This window comes from Physeter macrocephalus, chromosome 10 (genome assembly GCF_002837175.3).
Source record: "Physeter macrocephalus isolate SW-GA chromosome 10, ASM283717v5, whole genome shotgun sequence".
Classification (NCBI taxonomy): Eukaryota; Metazoa; Chordata; class Mammalia; order Artiodactyla; family Physeteridae; genus Physeter; species Physeter macrocephalus.
In genome coordinates this window covers 81,340,716-81,360,080 of record NC_041223.1, presented here as the reverse complement: position 1 = coordinate 81,360,080, position 19,365 = coordinate 81,340,716, and the positions used below count along the sequence as shown (strand labels likewise).

The 19,365-nt window shown below is 39.1% G+C and overlaps 1 protein-coding gene across 1 annotated transcript in view; it reads right to left on the bottom strand.

Annotated features, from left to right (window-relative positions):
• Positions 1–518: 518 nt before the first annotated feature.
• Positions 519–19,365, bottom strand: part of SDHAF4 (succinate dehydrogenase complex assembly factor 4) — a 33,667-nt gene continuing 14,820 nt past the window's right edge. Inside the window, exons 2-3 of the mRNA XM_024133076.3 lie at positions 15,353–15,502; positions 519–936 (exon numbers count right to left, since the gene is read on the bottom strand). Coding sequence (XP_023988844.1) covers positions 827–936; positions 15,353–15,502 — 260 coding nt within the window. The 3' untranslated portion in view covers positions 519–826. The remainder of the gene's footprint in view (positions 937–15,352; positions 15,503–19,365) is intronic.

Here is a 19,365-nt window from a genome sequence, read left to right as displayed (position 1 = left end):
TTCTTCTTTATACTGTTTTCTAAATTTCCCCAATGAACTTGTATAAATTCTTAAAATAGTACCTAATATATTCATTTATTTTAAGAAAGAGAGCATCTAATGAGAAACTGTAGTCCCCGTCCACCCAACTCGCCTCCAGAGGCAACTTTCAGCTCTTCTAGTATGCACTGCTCCAGGTGGTTTACATGTATTGGCAACTACTTTCAGCTCTTCTAGTATGCACTGCTCCAGGTGGTTTACATGTATTCACTCATTTAATCTTCTCAACTGTCCTATGAGGTGGAACTAGTATTATCTCCAATTTACACATAAGGATACTGAAGCGCAGAGAAGTTAAATAACTTACCCAAGGTCACATAAGCTAGTAAGTAGTGGAGCTGGGATTTCAACCCAAGTAATCTGGCTCCAGAGTTAAAGCTTTTCTGCTGTTACTGTGGCCTTACCAAACTATAATGCATTACTTAACTCACATTTAAAAAGTCACTATTACCTAGCACATGGCAATAAAATCATTTAAAAAAAAGTTTTTAAATTTACATTTGTACTTATAAACAACTGATTAACTTAAACTAAAACAAGATGAAATAAAAGTTTGCAGCTCTAATCACTTAAATATCCCAAAACATTTAAATTAAAATTAATGTGCTAATATTTCCTCTTTCCTGATTTATAAAAACATATTTTCTTCCAAAGCTATCATATATATTTTAAAACACATTATAGAAATTAGATGACTTAAAGGGTATACAGAAAGAAAATAATCAAAAATAAGTTAATTCAGATGTACACAATCAGAAAATGATACTGAAGTTAACGAATATGTGGCTTAAAAATCAATACAGCGTCCTTTTCGTTCCCAATCTCCATATCGGGTAGGTTCTGGGCCCCTGGGTCCACCTCTTTCTTTGGTAACAGGATTAACATCATCTGGAAATTCTGAAGAAAGACAGAGATGTAAAATAAAGCAGTCAATGGAGATGGGAAAAGCATTATGGTCAATTCTGCAGATGAGGTTGCAGAGCTGACAGTTAATAGGCTGCATGCTACTGATGAGGCTACTACTATGCAGTCCTTAAACAAACTCTCCCCAGAGAGTGGTTCCTCTCCCCTAGCATCCAATCTTCATTTCCAATCTACTTTATTTCCTGCATTAGTGACTTAGAATTCTCAGAGGACTCTCAGGCCCTCATCTGAGGAGTGGCTGGGTTAGAACAGAAGGAAAGGGGTGCAGAGAATACACAGTACAAATCCACAGGGTTTGGAAGGTCAATCATACCTGCCTTACTATCTTGAGAAATAAAAAAAGAAACGCATGTAAAAGGTCTAGCACAGTGCCAGCTACATAAGAATGCTCAAATAATTTTAGCTATGAGTATTAATTTTCCTCATCATACAGTTTTGGCTTCAGCAACTGGTTCCCTGAAACTGCCATTTATGGGCATAACAGCTGTTATTATTGTTAACAGTGTATGTTCATAATAGGAATATCTGTTTTGAGTCAGGCCCAATTCTGAGAACTTTATACATATTAATTCATTTAGCCCTCATAATAATCCTTTGGGACAGGAACAATTATTGTTTCCATTTTATAGATAAGGAAGACGAGATTAAGTGATGAAACTGAGTTTGAACTCACACATTCTGGCTGCAGTCTTGCTCTTAGCACATACACTGTACTGATCTGTACACAGGAAGATCAGGAGAGGAACCAGCTATTAGAAAGAATCCCAATTCTTAAACAATGTCTAATCACTCATTCATTTTCTTTGAAGTATAGGTGATTTACAATATTGTATTAGTTTCAGGTGTACAGCACAGTGATTCAGTTATTTTTACAGATTATACTCCAGGAAAAGGTATTACAAGATAAAGGCAATAATTCCCTGTGCTATATATCACTGTTGCTTATCCAATTTATACACAGTAGTTTGTACCTCTTAATCCCATACCCCTATCTTGGCCCCCCCTTCCCTCTCCCCACTGGAAACCACTAGTTAGTTTTCTATACTGTGAGTCTGTTACTATTTTGCTATATACAGTTTGTTTTATTTTTTAGGTTCCACATGTAAGTGACAGAATATTTGTCTTTCTCTGATTTTTTCACTAAGCATAATATTCTCGAGGTCCATCCATGCTGTTGCAAATGGCAGATTTCATTCTTTTTAATGCCTGAGTAATATTCCATTTGTGTGTGTCTGTGTGTGTGTGTGTGTGTGTGTGTGTGTATCTTCTTTATCCATTCATCTGTTGGTCACTTAAGTTGCTTCCATATCTTGGCTATTGTAAATAATGCTGCTATGAACGCTGGGGCGCATGTATCTCTTCAAATTAGTGTTTTCATTTTCTTTGGATATATACATAGTAGTGGAATTGCTGGGTCATATGGTAGTTCTATTTTCAGTTTTCTGAGGAACCTCCATAATGTTTTCCATATTGGATGCACCAATTTACATTCCCACCAACAGTGTAGGAGGGTTCCCTTTTCTCCACACCCTCTCTAGCATTTATTTGTTGACTTTTTGATGATGGCCATTCTGACCAGTGTGAGGTGGTACCCCACTGTAGTTTTGATTTGAAATTCTCTAATAATTAGTGATGTTGAGCATTTTTTCATGTGCCTGTTGGCCATGTGTATGTCTTCTTTGGAAAAATGTCTATTCAGGTCTTCTGCCCATTTTTTGATTGGATTATTTTTTTATATTGAGTTGTATTAGCTGTTTATATATTTTGGATATTAACCCTGTGTTGGTCATATCGTTTGCAAATATTTTCTCTCATTCACAGGTTGTCTTTTCATTTTGTCCACGGTTCCTTAGCTGTGCAAGAGTTTTTAAGTTTAATTAGGTCCCATCTATTTCTTTTGCCTTAGGAGACAGACCAAAAAAACATTGCTACAATTTATGTCAAAGAGTGTTCTGCCTATGTTCTCATCTATGAGTTCTATGGCTTCAGGTCTTACATTTAGATATTTAGTCCATTGAGTTTATTTTTGTATATGGTGTGAGGAAATGTTCTCATTCTTCTACATGTAGCTGTCCAGTTTTCGCCACACAACTTACTGAAGGGATTGTCTTCTTCCATTGTATATTCTTGCCGCCTTTGTTGTAGATCAATTGACCAAAGGTTCATGGGTTTACTTCTGGGATCTCTATTGTGTTCCATTAATCTATGTGTATGTTTTTGTGCCAGTACCATGCTGTTTTGGTTACTGTAGCTTTGTAGTATAGTCTGAAGTCTGGGCGCTTGACACCTCCAGATTTGTTCTTTTTCCTCCAGATTGTTTTGGCAATTTGGGGCCTTTCGTGGTTCTATATGAATGTTAAGATTATTTGTTCTAGTTCTGTGAAAAATGTCATGAGTATTTTGATAGGGATTGCATTTAATCTAGAGATTGCTTTGGGTAGTATGGCCATTTTAACAATATTAATTCTTCCAATCCAAGAGCACAGGATATCCTTCCATTTCTTTTATCATCTTCAATTTCCTTCATCATTGTTTCATAGTTTTCAGAGTACAGGTCTTTCACCTTTAAGTTTATTCCTAGGTATTGTATTCTTTTTGGTGTGATTTTAATGGGGATTTTTTTTTTTACTTTATCTTTCTGATAGTTCATTATTAGCATATGTAAAGGAAACATATTTCTGTATGTTAATCTTGTATTCTGCAATTTTACAGAATTCATTTATTAGTGCTAATAGTTTTTTGGTGGAGACGTTAGGGTTTTCTATATATAGTATGGATCTGCAAATAATGAGTTTTACTTCTTCCCTTCACATTTGCATACCTATTTATCTTCCTTGTCTGACTGCTGCGGCTAGAACTTCCAAAACTATGTTAAATAGAAGGGGCAAAGAGTGAGCATCCCTGTCTTGTTCCTGAGTTAGAAGAAAGGCTTTCAGCTTTTACTGCTGAATATGATGTTAGCTGTGGATTTGTCATAAATAGCCTTTATTATGTTGAGATATGTTCCCTCTATACCCGCTTCAGTGATAGTTTTATAATGAATGGATAATGAATTTTGTCAAATGGTTTTTCTGCATCTACTGAGATCATCAGTTGGTTTTTATCCTTCCTTTTGTTAATGTGGTGTATCACATTAATTGATTTGCAAAAACTGAACAATCTTTGTGTCCCTGGAATAAATCCAAATTGATCATCATATATAATCCTTTTAATATATTTTTGGATTCAGTTTGCTAATATTCTGTTGAGGATTTTTATTTTTAAATTTTTATTATTTTTAAAAATATTTATTTATTTATTATTTTTGACTGTGTTGGGTCTTTGTTGCTGTGCGAGGGCTTTCTCTAGTTGTGGCGAGTGGGGGCCACTCTTCATCGTGGTGCGCGGGCCTCTCACTGTTGTGGCCTCTCTTGTTGCGGAGCACAGGCTCCAGACGCGCAGGCTCAGTAGACGTGGCTCACGAGTCTAGTTGCTCCGCGGCATGTGGGATCTTCCCGGACCAGGGCTCAAACCCGTGTCCCCTGCATTGGCAGGCAGCTTCTCAACCACTGCGCCACCAGGGAAGCCCCTGTTGAGGATTTTAGAATCTATATTCATCAACGATATTGACCTGTAATTTTCTTTTTTTGTATTCTTTGTGTAGTTTTGGTATCGGTAATTATTGGTGGCCTTGTAGAATGAATTTGAGAGTGTTCCATCCTCTTCAATTTTTTGGAATAGTTTGAGGTGGTTAGGCATTAGCTCTTCTTTATATGTTTGGTAGAATTCTCCTTGGAAGCTGTCTGGTCCTGGACTTTTGTTTGCTGGGAGTTTTTAAATTACAGATTCAATTTTACTACTAGTGATCAGTCTGTTCAAGTTGTCTACTTCTTCTTGATTCAGTCTTGACAGGTTGTATGTTTCTAGAAATTTATCCATTTCGTCTAGGTTGTCCAATTCATTGACATATAACTGTTAGTAGTGTTCTCCGATGAATTTTTGTATCTCTGTGGTTTTTGTTGTTACTTCTCCTCTTTCGTTTATTTTATTTGGGTCTTCTCTCTTTTCTTCTTGGTGATCCTTGCTAAATGTTTACCAATTTTGTTCATCTTTTCAAAAAACCAGCTCTTGGTTTCATTGATCTTTTCTATTGTTTTGTTAATCTTTATTTTATTTCCCCTCTGATCTTTATCTCTTTCCTATCGCTGACTTTGGGCTTTGTTTTTCCTTTTCTAATTCTTTTAAGTGGCAGGTTACATTGTTTACTTGAGATTTTTCTTCTTTCTGGGGAAAGGCCTGTACTGCTATAAACTTCCTTCTTAGAACTACTTTTGCTGCACCCCATAGATTTTGGAGTGTTGAATTTCCATTTTCTTTGGTCTTGAGGTATTTTCTGATTTCCTCTTTGATTTCTTCATTCACCCATTGGTTTTTTAGTAGCATGTTGTTTTAGTCTCTAAGTATTTGTTCTTTTCCCATTTTTCTTTTTGTAATTGATTTCTAGTTTCATACTGCTACGGTCAGAAAAATTGCTTGATATAATTTCTATCTTCTCACATTTTTTGAGACTTGTTTTACGGCCTATGATGTGATCTATCCTGGAGAATGTTCCACGTGCACTTGAATATATTGTGTATTCTGCTGTTTTTGGATGTAATGTTCTATACATATCTGTTAAGTCCAAGAGGTCTATTGTGTCATTTAAGTCCAGTGTTGCCTTATTGATTTTGTCTGGATGATTTGCCCATTAATGTAAGTGTGGTGTTAAAGTGCCCTGCTATTATTGTGAATTTCTCCCTTTTTGTCTGTTAGTATTTGCTTTATATATTTAGGTGCTCCTGTATCAAGTATTTATGTTAATGATAACATCCTCTTCTTGTCTTGATCCCTTTACCATTATATAATGCCCTTTTCTGTCTTTTGTTACAGTCTTTGTTTAAAGTCTACTTTATCTGATATGAGTATTGCTACCCCCACTTTCTTGTCATTTCCGTTTGCATGAAATAACTTTCCATCCCCTCACTTTGTGTCTTTAGCTCTGAAGTGAGTTTCTTGTAGGCAGCAAATAGAAGGGCCTCATCACCCTATGGTCTTTTGATTCGAGTATTTAGTCCTTTGACATTTAAAGTAATTATTGATAGGTATGTACTTAATGCCATTTTATGTTTCCTGGTTGTTTTCCTATTTCTTTGTTCATTTCTTCTTTTTGTTTCTTCTCTTGTGGTTTGATGATTTTCTTTAGTAGTATGCTTGTATTCTTTTTAGTTTTATCTACTGTAGTTTTGATTTGTGATTACCATGGGATTCATATATGTTGACCTGTAACTATATCTACTTGTTTTGAACTGATAGTCATTTAAGTTCAGATGCATTTGAAAAGATCTACGTTTTTTACGCCCCTCCCCTACATTTTATGTTTTTTGATGTCATATTTTAGATCTTCATGTTTATCTCTTTTGTTTATTGTAGTTATAGTTGCTTCTACAATTTTTTTAAGTTCATCTCTTTCTTTTTAATTCCTTGCCAAACAGTCAGTAACAACCAACAGATATTATTAAGGTTCTGTTTTCCAGCCCTTCCCTTACAGCTACAAGTTCATTAGGTATGTGGGGTCTATGTCCCAGGTCACTGCAGGCAACAGTTAACCAAATGCTTTTACAATTTTTTGTTTTTAATCTTTGTACTGGCTTATTTAAGTGGCTGATCCTCAGTCCTTACTATATATTTGCCTTTCCTATCAGGATTTCCCCTCTCCTACAGCTTACTTCTTTTCCACTCAGAGAAGTCCCTTCAACATTTCTTTTAGGGTAAGTTTAGTATTGATGAACTCTTAGCTTTTGCTTATCTGAGACACCCTTTATCACTCCTTCTATTTTAATGATAATCTTGCTGAGTAGAGTACCCTAGGTTGCAGGTTTTCCCTTTCGGGACTTTGAATATATCGTGCTGCTCCCTTCTGGCCTGTAAAGTTTCTGCAGAGAAATCAGGTGACAGACTTATAGGGATTCCCTTGTGTATGATGCTTTGTTTTTCTCTTGCTGCCTTCAGAATTCTAACTTTTGCCATTTTAATTATGATATGTCTTGGTGTGCATCTGTTTGGGTTCATCTTGTTTGGACCCTCTTCCTGTACCTCGATATCTGTTTCTTTCTTCAGATTGTGGACGTTTTCAGTCACAATTTCCTCAAATACATTTTCAATTCCCTTCTCTCTCTCTTTCCTCCTTCTGGGCCCCTTATATGTTATCCCAGAGATCTCTTAGACTGTTTTCATTTTTAAAAACTGCCTTTCTTTTTGCTGTTCTGATGGGGTGATGTGCATTATTCTATCTTTCAGAACACTTATGCGTTCTTCTGTGTCACTTAGCAGGCTATTCATTCCTTCTAGTGTGTTTTTTACTTCAACTATTGAATTCTTCATTTCTGATTGGGTTTTTAAAAAATATTTTCTAGTTCCTTGTTAAAAACATTGCTGTGTAGATGTATTCTTTCCCCTAATTCAGTTAACATTCTTATAACCAATGCTTTGAATTCTTTAGTCAACTGTTTCATTAGTAGTTTTTTCAGGGGTTTTCTATTGCTCTTTCAATTGAGAGAAGTTCCTCTGCCTTTTCATTTTGCTTAACTTTTCCTGCCTCTGTGAATTTAGGTGAAAGTTACTTTGAAGGAGTGTTCTTAAGTAGGAGTGTCCCTATACAGACTGCGTGTGCCCAGTGCCTTTTGTGGGAGAACTGAATTTGACATGGACGCAAATCATGTCTTTCCTCAGGGTGTGCTGATAGCTATCTCCTTGGTAGGAGGTGGGCCTGCTGGTGGAGGGGCTAGAGCTGGAGCCAGGTGTGGGGCAGGACTTCCCCTCTGCTAGGTGGCTGTCATTGCCCTATCAGGGGTGGGGTCCGATCCCAGGTTGCTGGAGCAGAAGCCCTGAGGGTCAGGCATGAGCTGGCTCTGTTCCCTTTAAGTGGGTCTTTTCCTCTCTCCTTGCCCCAGAGCAGGAAGTGCTGAAGTGAGTGGGGCCTATGTGGGCTGTCTGCTCATGTCAGCCTCAGAGGTCTGAGCTGTCTCTGATTCACTGCCTGTTCAGGTGCACATATTTGTTTCCCATGCTCCACTCAGATGCAGCCTTGGTACAAGTCCACTTTGACCCTCTCAGCTGACCCCCCAGCCCCCGTCACCTCCATCTGGCTGTAGAGCCACACTGCAGAGCTACGGGGGCCCGTGTGGACTCTTGGCGTGTACCAGGAGTGAGCTGTGGCAGGCCGGCTGCTGTCAGAGGTCTGGGCTGCTTCTGCTGTGCCACGTGAGTAAGTGCCGACAATGGCTGCCGCTACCCCTCCCAGGCTCCACCCCGGGACTGGGTCACCTCTGTGTCCCACGGCTGAGACTTCTTCCTGGTAGTGGCTGCCCCAGAATGGAACGAGTGGGACCAGAGAGTTGGCTTGGCTTGGGGCTGGGGCGCACGATGAGGCAGCCGCAGGACTTGGCAGCTGCTGGAGCAGACCTCTCTGCACCACCTCTGGGCCAAGCCTGCATGCGGCCTCCTCACAAGCGGGGCCAGGTGTCCCTCTGCCCTCCTGGCGGTCCCAGCTGCCCTCCCACCAGCCAAGGAGGCTCGTCTCCCCTGTGGAGGATGCCAGCACTAGGGCACCCAACCTGTGGTTCTCAGCACTCACTGCCCACGGTGGGTCTCCACCATGTATTCTCCCTTGTCTGAGTCCCCTCCCAGGGGCACAGGTCCTGACCTGATCACTTTTCTTCCCTTCCTACCCAATTATGTGTGGATATTTTTTTACAGTCTTGGTTGTACCAGGGTCTTTCAGCTAGTTTCCAGTGAAATTGTTCCATATGTAGATGTATTTTAATGTGTTCATGGGGGGAGGTGAGCTCCACATCCTCTTACTCCACCATCTTGATCAATCTCTCCAAACTGCGTCTCTTTAGAAAACTAAACAAACATCACCAAAATCATGTCAGCAAAAGAAAGCAGACATGGAATTTACCTTGAAAAATTTCAAACACTTATTCATTTCAAAATTCTATCTCCACTGTGAATAAACTATCCCCACCCTCAGCATTATTCTGTTTCTAAAGGACTCCTTGCTTTGACTTCCTCTGAAAGCCTCTCTAGCGGAAGCTTTTCTTCTCCCATATCTCTGGGGCTCACTGGTGTCTTAGTCAGCTTGGGCTACCATAACAAAGAAACTGGGTGGTTTAAACAACAGAAATTAATTTTCTTACAGTTCTGGAGGCTGGGAGTCTGAGATCAGGGTGCCAGCATGGTTGGGCTCTGGTGAGGACTCTTCCTGGCTCGCAGATTGTCCTTTCTCATTGTGTCCTCAAGTGGCAGGGAGAAAAAGACAGCAAGGCCTCTGCTGTCCCTTCTTATAAGAGTACTAATTCCATCATGGGGCCCCACCCTCATGACCTCACTTAAACCTAGTTATCTCCCAAAGGCCTTCAACTCCAAACACCATCACACTGGGGGTTAGGGCTTCAACATACGGATTTTAGGGGCACAATTCAACCCGCAGCAGGAGGGAAGAAGGAGAGGGTCAAGATGTCCCTGCTGCTCACTGCTGCTCCCGGCCTCTCGTTCCACCACCGCACCTCTACAGCCCTTCCTCTTCTGAATTCCAAACGTCACCTCTCCAGTGCTTTTCTCCAGTCTTGTAAGAAACTCAAAGACTCTTCTACCGTCTTGGGCAGGTAGTTTCATCTCTCTTCCCATTGCCCTTAATATCAACATCCACATTAAGAACATCACATACTGGGGCCACAAATGTCCTCAATCCTCTTCCCTAGCAATCTTTATCTCCATTTCTGCCATCCATTTGGGTTTTATTATTTCTTGCATATGTTCCTTCTCCAAATCCCACACTCTTGAGCTCTCTTCTTTCTGACCACAACCTCCTATCCATCCCTCCATCGCCCTCTTCCTCATGTGTGTTTAACCTAATCTTCACCCTCATTATATCCTGTAGTTTTCTAAAACTTTTTATTCCCACTACTTCAACCCTGAATCATGCTCTGAGTCTCATTCTAGACAAATGCAATATTTCTAATTCATCTCTGTTTTCTGACTCTCATGGCTCCAGCCTAACCTGCACAGAAAGCTGAATTATTATTTCTAAAACAGAATCCCACCTCCATACCATATTAAGGGAAAGAAGCCAGACACAAATGACTAGGTACTGTATGATTTAATTCAGTTAAAATCCTAAAAAAAGGCAAAACTATAGTGACAGAGAAGAGATCAATGGTTGCCAGGGGGATGTGAAAATGAGACTAAATATAAAGAGGCATGGGCTTCCCTGGTGGCAGAGTGGTCAAGGATCCTCCTGCCAATTCAGGGGACACGGGTTCAAGCCCTGGTCCGGGAAGATCCCACATGCCACAGAGCAACTAAGCCCATGCGCCACAACTACTGAGCCTGCGCTCTAGAGCCTGTAAGCCACAACTACTGAGCCTGCGCTCTAGAGCCCGTAAGCCACAACTACTGAGCCCACGTGCCACAACTACTGAGGCTGCACACCTAGAGCCCATGCTCCACAACGAGAGAAGCCACTGCAATAAGAGAAGCCCGCGCAGCACAACAAAGAGTAGCCCTCACTCGCCACAGCTAGAGAAAGCCCGCACGCAGCAATGAAGACCCAACGCAGCCAAGAATGAATGAATGAATGAATAAATAAATTAATTAATTTTTAAAAAAGAGGCATGGGGAGTCTTCGAGAGATAGAACTGTGTTATACTTTGTATTGGTTACATGACTGTAGTCATTTGTTAAAATTCACTGAACTGTTCACTTAAAATGGGTGAATTTAAAAATGGGTAAATTTTATTACATGCAGATTATACTTTAAGAAAGCCCATTAAACAATTTCCATCTGAGAACTTTCAGTGTTTTCCTCACTGTACACTGCAAAAAGCCCATATACTTCAGGCCCTCTCAGATTTGAAACAAATCTACTTTTCTGGCCTTATTTTCCATTAATCCACTATACACACTTTATGCAACGGCTAAGTCTTACATGTGTCAAGTTCCCAGCCTCTTTCTTTCTGATCATTCCTTTCTCTCTTTTTTGGAAACATCTCCCCACAACTCCTTATCTACTCATTACAATTTCATTGATCCTTTAAACCCCAACTCAAATGTTCTCTCTATTGTCTACCTCTCTCTAACCTCTTTCTGTGTATCTCTCACATCATTTACCACACAATGTCCTGTTCATAGTTATGCAGATATTCCATTTTCCTTTCCTTACTCATCTTTGCATCAAACAGGGTGCTTAGTAGCAAACAAGCATATCATCTTAGTAACAAAAACTACTCTCTGCAAAGGTAACCTATGATTTTTTTCTTAGAATAAAGTATGTAGTAGAGGCAGGGAGACTACATTAGAAAGAAGACAACAAGGAAGAATTACAGACTTGTTAGGAGACCAAAAGAACTAGAGACAGCTTGAATTTAGGCTTTATTAATACGATGGATAAAAGGAGATGAATTTGAGAGATGTTAAGAAGGTAGAACCAACAAGACTTGGTTAGTGATTGGATCCAGGACACAGGAAGAGGCAGCAGTGAAGGATTATCCCCAGATTTCAGGCTTGGATGACTTGGTAGGTGGGGTAGACTGGGAATTCAGAAGGAAGAGGATTGGGGTAGGGCTGGTGGGAGGGAACAATGAGAAAAGGATGAGTTTAGTTTTAGACGTAATAATTTGAGATGTACCTGGAATATGCAAACAAAGATGTTGCAGTTGTAGATAGGAGCAGCTCAGGAGAGAGGTCTGACTAGAGGTATAAATGTGTGAATCATCAACACATACGTGATATTTCAGATAATCTCAAGAAGATATGAGCTCTTCTAGGAATGCTTAGGGGGCTCAGGACAAAGGCCTGGCATATACATACATTTGAGAGTTGGGCAGATGCAGAGGAGCTTAAAAAAGAGCCCAGGAAGAAATGATTGAAGAAATAGGATAAGAAACTGAAGAAAGCATAACCGAAACCAAAACAGAACATTTCCAGAAGAAGTAGTTAATACTGTCAAAGGCTGTGGATAGTTCAAATAAAATGAGGATTGCAAAGCATCTGCTGGATTTGGTAATGTATCTTCAACAAAAACTTCAGTAGCTTGAAAATTAAGATGGATGCCTAGCCTTGTGTCAGATAGATGATTACCTTTTGAAATATGCTTTCTTTTTTCTTTGTATTAAATATATATAATATTTATCATTTTAACCATTTATAAGTGTACAATTCAATGGCATTAAATATTCACAATGCTGTGTAACCATTACACTATACCCCAAACTTTTTCATCATCCCCAGTGTAAATTCTGTACCCATTAAATAAAAACATTTCCTTTCCCCCTCCCTCTAGACCTTGATGACCTCTAATCTACCTCCTATCTCTATGAATTTGCCTACTCTGGGTACCTGATATAGGTGGAATCATATAGTATTTGTCCTTCTGTGACTGTCTTATTTCACTAAGCATAATGTTTCAAGGTCCATCCACGTTGTAGCATATATCAAGATGCCATTCCTTTTTATGACTGAATAGTACTTCACTATGTGTACATATCACACTTTGTTTACCCATTCATCCATCAGTGGACATCTAAGTTGTATCTATCTTTTGGTTACTGTGAATAAGGCATGGCTGTGCAGATATCTGTTCAAGTCTCTGTTTTCAATTATTTTGGATTTATACCTAGAGTTGCTAAGTCACATGGTAGTTCTATATTTTACTTTCGGGAAATTGCCAAACAGTTTTCCATAGCAGTTACATCATTTTACATTCCCTCCAGAAACACGTGTGGTTCCAATTTCTCCACATTGTCACCATCACTTGTTATTTTCCAGTTTTTCTTAAATTACAGACATTCAAGTTGGTGTGAAGCGGTGTGTCACCATGGTTTTGATTTGTATTTCCTTAATGATTAGTGACATTGAGCATCTTTTCAAATGAGTGTTGGTCATTTGTATATCTTCTTTGAAGAAATGTCTGAGTCCTTTGCCCATTTTTGAATTGGGTTGTTTTCGTTGTTGTTGAATTGCAGGAGTTCTTTATTCTGGCTATAAATTCTTTTCAAATATATGATTTACAAATATTTTCCCCCATTCTGTAGGTTATTTTTCTCACTTTCTTGATAATGTTCTCAGATGAACAAAATTTCTTAAGTTTGTTGATGTCTTATCTATCTATTTTTACATTTGCTGCTTGTACTTTTAGTGTCATATGCATGAAATCATTGTCAAATCCAGGGACATGAAGAGTCTGCCCAATTTTCTTCTAAGAGTTTTACAGTCTTCCCTCTTAAGTTTAGGTCTTTGACATATTTAGAGTTAGTTTTTGAATATGGTGTAAGGTAAGGGATCCAATTTCATTCTTTTACATGTGGATATCCAGTTTTATCAGCACCACTTATTGAAAAGACTGTCCTTTTCCCCATTGAATGGTATTGACAACCTTGTCAAAAATCAATTAAGCATATACATGAGTGTTTACTTCTGAGACTGCTGCTTTTGTGTGAGACATTTTAAGGAAATATTTCCTCTCAGATTTTTATGCTTACCTAAAATCTCTGAAGAAAAATTTTACCTCTAGATTAATGGCAACTTTTTAAAAGCATCCATCATCTTGGCTGGTTGATGTGGTTATGAGATTGGGCTTGGTAGAGTGCTATAATCTGAAATATTTAATGAATGAGCAAAACCCAAAAGCTTGTATATTCTAGGAAGAATTCCAGACACAGTTCCCTGTATCCTCTACTGGTATCTTCTTGCCTAGGATGCTCACTTCATAGATGGGTTAGCGCTCATGAGACTGGAAAAACCAGACAAGAAGGGCAGCCTTGCCAAGTTTCAAAGTGGTATGTTTACATTTATGCTGTATGAAATGCTATTTTTTGAATAGCTAATATTTGCACATTTTCCACAATTCAAAGGTACAAAAGGATACAGCATGAAAACAAAGTAGTACTTAAAAAAAAAAAAGCTTTAAGACATGAAACACATTTTATATATACTGAATACAAAATAACGTTTAGTCTATCATCCCCCCCCCCAAAACCTCTTTATTCTCCAAATCATCCCCTCTCTTTCCCCAGCCATGTGGTTACAGTGAGAACAAACACATTTTCACCTGTGACCCAGGCCACTGGCCACTGGTTGATTTAGCTGTGGACATCTGACCCAAGGTAGGCCAATGAGCTCTCTTCTTAAGGAATTTGAAATCAGGACTAAGAAAGTGTATATTGAAGTCTTGTTGTTCTCTCGAACTGAGGAGCTGCTAGGAGCAGTTACTTTCTTCCCAGTGGACTCAGAAGGGAGTATGGAGACAGAAAACAATGAAGAGTAGGTACCAAAGACAAGAGAAGGAAGAACACCCTGGTTTCCATACAGTGTTTAGTCCTGAGGTCCCAGTTTTCTTCTAAGGCCCAGCAGCATTACTGACCTAGGGAGCCTCACTTGTTCCCTGTACCTTAATAACAACATACCCTACCTTCTGCTTAAGTCTGTTCAAGTAGTTTTCTGTTATTTGCAACTTAATTCATATATTTTGCCATGAGAATAATGGGGTGTAATAAATAAATTAATCAAACATAATCAATCACTGCCAGGGGCCTGGAAATCTTTTTTTTTTTTTTTTTTTTTTTTTTTTTGCGGTACGTCCACAGCATGTGGGATCTTCCTGGACCGGGGCACGAACCCGTGTCCCCCGCATCGGCGAGCGGACTCCCAACCACTGCACCACCAGGGAAGCCCAGGAAATCTTTTTTTTTAACCCATACATATTGACAGTCAATTCAGTAAGTCCCCTACATATGAACCTTCACGTTGTGAACTTTCAAAGATACGAACGTGCATTCCATCAACATCAGGGGTGAGTGAAACTGCAGCTTGCCCTCCGTCTCCTGTTGCTGATGACCTTTCAGCTCTACCGTCTCCCCGCTCCTCTCCCTCCACTCAGTAACTCTTCTTGCCTGTTCACTCGATGCCAGCTGTGTACTGTACTACTGTACTTTTCCAGGGACTGTACTGTAAGATTAAAAATGTTTTCTTTGTTTTTTGTGTTTCTTTGTTTTTTATGTATTATTTGTGTGAAAAGTATTATGAACCTATTACAGTACAGTACTATACAGATGATGGTGTTAGTTGGGTACCTAGGCTGACTCTGTTGGACTTATGAACAAATTGGACTTAAACAAATGTGCTCTCAGAACAGAACTCGTTTGTATATAGAGGACTTACTGTATGGTAATTTTATTCATTGTTGAAATATTCTTGATTACTGTCAATGAAGAATTATAAGCAATAACATGCTTCCTTCCTTTCATTTTCTTCTAAATGACTGAAACACTTTCTTTGAGACCAAAAATTAAGAGAGGAGCTTTACTCTACTCACTTGTCAGTGGTTCTTTCTCTAAATTGGAATCTTCTGGTGCATCAAAACGACCTTCTGGTAACTTTGGCTTCTTCAGGGGTTGTTTGATGGGTTTGGATTTTTCTCCTTGAGAACTTATTTTCCTCAAAGAATGACACAGAATGGGTGATCCTAGCAGAGTGAAGACAGTGAAAAATAGGAGCTGTTCATTTATTCTACTTCAAAATGTAATACTTTTACTTACTTGTGTTAAGCTTACACATGCAGTTATCAAAATTAAAAAGTGCAGAAGGACACACAGTGACAACCCATCCCTCTGCTCCTGTCTTTCAGACAGCCGGTTCCCTTCCTTGGAGGCAACCAATACTATCAGTTTGAAAAGAAGAGCTTTGAAATGAGTTAGTTAACCATTATCAAAATTGAAAAAGCAGATACAAAATGCGGATTCCTGGGACTTCCCTGGTGGCACAGTTGTTAAGAATCTGCCTGCCAATACAGGGGACACGGGTTCGAGCCCTGGTCCAGGAAGATGCCACATGCCGCGGAGCAACTAAGCCCGTGTGCCACAACTACTGAGCCTGCGCTCTAGAGACCACGAGCCACAACTACTGAGCCCACGCGCCACAACTACTATAGCCTGTGCGCCTAGAGCCTGTGCTCCGCAACGAGAAGCCACCATGATGAGAAGCCCGCACACTGTAACAAAGAGTAGCCCCCACTCGCTGCAACTAGAGAAAGCCTGCACACAGCAATGAAGACTCAACAAGGTGAAAAATAAATAATAAAATGAATTTATTTTTAAAAAATTAAATAAATTAATTTAATTTAATTAAATACGGATTCCTGTCTGAAGCAATGCCAAAAATACCAGGAATCAGATCATTAAGAGTAACTAAGTAGTAGGAACTTTTCAATGACAATATTTAGTATTTAAATCTCTATAAGTCACAAGGCACTATATTTAGTATTCTTATATTTAAATCCTAATCATGGCCCTCTTTTTCCGCAAATTAAACATTTTAAAATGTATTGCACCTGCAATTTATAAATGAGCTCACTTTCTAGGTTACAATGAGAAAGGTAAGCTTTCAGTATTATGAAAGTTATCCAACCCTTGTTGAGATAATGTTCAATAAGGGCAAAACCACTCTGAAAAATGACCTCAGGCTTGGGGTCTTCAACTTCCTGAAGGAAGAGCTTTAGAGGCAGACAGAGGTGGGTACCAGTTCTGGTCACACCACTGTGGCAGGCACAGTAATGGCCCCCAAAGAGGGTGAGAACCTAATATCTGGAAACTATGTGAAGGCTAGGTCACATGGTGAAGGAGAATTAGGTAAGAGATGGAACTGAAGTTGCTCATCAGATGACCCTGAACTAGGCAGACTGTCCTGGATTATCTGGGTGGGTCCACTGTCATCACAGTCACTGTCACCCTTAAAAGGGGAAGAGAGAACTGGAAGAGAGAGCCAGAGAGGTGGCAGTGAGAGACAGACCTGATGATGTTGCTGGCTCTAAAGATGCAGGAAAGGGCCACCAAGTCCAGGAACTTGGGCAGCCTCTGGAAGTTGGAAAAGGGAGGAAACAGATTCTCTCCTAGAGCACCCAGAAGAAACACAACCCTAACACCTTGGTTTCAGCACAGAGAGACCCATTTCAGACTTCTCACCTCCAGAACTATAAGGATTTTTAAGCCACTAAGTTTGTGGTAATTTTTTACACCAGCAATAAGAAACTAAAACAAATACTTACTAGTTGTTTGACCTTTGACAAGTTATTTACCTTTTCTAAATCCATTTCTTCCTCTCTAAATTGAATATAACAGTATCTACCTCATGAGGTTACTAAATAGATTAAACAGGACAATTCAGGCAAAGCACTTAGCATAATGACAGACTGTATCTATTATTATTATTATTACAGAATTATCTGGAAGCTCCTGATAACATTACATGTAGTTAGAATTTTCTTTCACTACATGTATTTTATTCATATTCCAGCAATGACTACATCACCCAACCCCCCACTTTAAAAAAGTATATATATACACACACACAGACACACACACAAATATATATGCACAAGTATTTGTTTGTATGTATATATGTCTCCGTGTATATATATATATATGCACTCTCCACAGCCAATTTGCAATTTACAGTAAGATTTGTTTGTAAGATCACATAAAGTTAACATTACATACAAACTGCATTAACAATTTCAAAATAGTACATCAGGCTGTTAATTTGAACGTCCACTGCATATATCTCAGTGTCTAGCAACGTTGTTGACTGTCTGAATGTCCAATTGTAATGCAGATTAGTCTTCACCCAACAAAATTCAAGGATTAAGAAAATAAATATACAACTGAATGTATTAAAAAAGCTACAACGACTTACAGAATATAGACTTCTCCCATCTAAATACTTACTTACATAAAATACTTCACATTTATGATACTAATTGGCTGAGAAGAATCTGTGAATCAATAAAAATTTCTATACATATTAAAATAAAAACACCTAAAATTTTAATGTATTTATTGAGTTAGACTACAGACCATTTTGCCTTCAAACTTCCACTTCAATATTTAAGGGCATATTTTACTTTTAATTATGTCCTCATAATAATACTTAGTTAAGCATTCACTAAAAATCAAAAGAGAAAAACCTGCAAAAAAATATCTTGTAAAGCGGCATTTATTTTTATTAAGAAACTATATGAGGACTTCCCTGGTGGTGCAGTGGTTAAGAATCCGCCTGCCAGTGCAGGGGGCATGGGTTCGAGCACAGGACCAGGAAGATCCCACATGCCGTGGAGCAACGAAGCCCATGCACCACAACTACTGAGCCTGTGCTCTAGAGCCCGCAAGCCACAACTACTGAGCCCGCATGCCTGAACTACTGAAGCCCAAACGCCTAGAGCCCGTGCTCTGCAACAAAAGAAGCCACCACAATGAGAAACCAGTGAACCGCAACAAAGAGTAGCCCCCGCTCACAGCAAGTAGAGAAAGCCCTGCGTGCAGCAACGAAGACCCAACACAGCCAAAAATAAAAATAAATAAAATAAACTTATTTTTTTAAAAAAAGAAATTATATGTGTAACAGAAATATGAGCTTCTGATTGTACTAATATATTTCATATAATAATCTGTTCTTGTTTTTTTGCGGTTGACTACTTAGAAAAATATTATATTGAAAATGTTGGTGAATATAAACCATGCACAACTGAAAGACATTCTCGGTCCCAAATCACAGGGTTTATATCAGTCATTTGCTATCCAAAATACAGGATTCTGTAGAAGTTGACAATATTATATCCCAATTTAGCAAGTTCAGCCAGCCTCCACAATAGGAACTTCTGTCCATCATATGATGTCCAACTTTCTATCCATCAACAAATCTATTAGCAATTTGTAAAGCATTAAAGGTTGTTTACTAAGTCATGACAGTTTAGTAATAATTAATACAGATATACAGAAGGAAGAATTTTAACAAATAGATTCTAAATGTAGACAGATTTTACATCTACTCTGGCTAATAAGTAGTTTCTGCATTTGGTTACTAATTAAATCTATTTTATTGTACTTTAAATAACTTACTTTGAAGCCTAAAATTCAGCAAATACTTAATAGAGTCCAGTCGCCATTGCTACTGTGCACTCAGCCTTGACTCAACACAATTAAATTAGTAATTCTTCTTTTAGGTTTGGCTGTTTTAGCAAGTTAAAAAAAAAATCCCTGTATTGGAAACTTGAAATGATATTCAGTGTAAAAAGTAACCTTGGTATGTTTCAAATCTGTAGAAATTCGTAAGCATTTATGAAAAATCAGGAAAATGGCACAAAAATCCCTGGCTGTCAGGGCTTCCCTGGTGGCGCAGTGGTTGCGCGTCCGCCTGCCGATGCAGGGGAACCAGGTTCGCGCCCCGGTCTGGGAGGATCCCACATGCCGCGGAGCGGCTGGGCCCGTGAGCCATGGCCGCTGAGCCTGCGCGTCCGGAGCCTGTGCTCCGCAACGGGAGAGGCCATGACAGAGG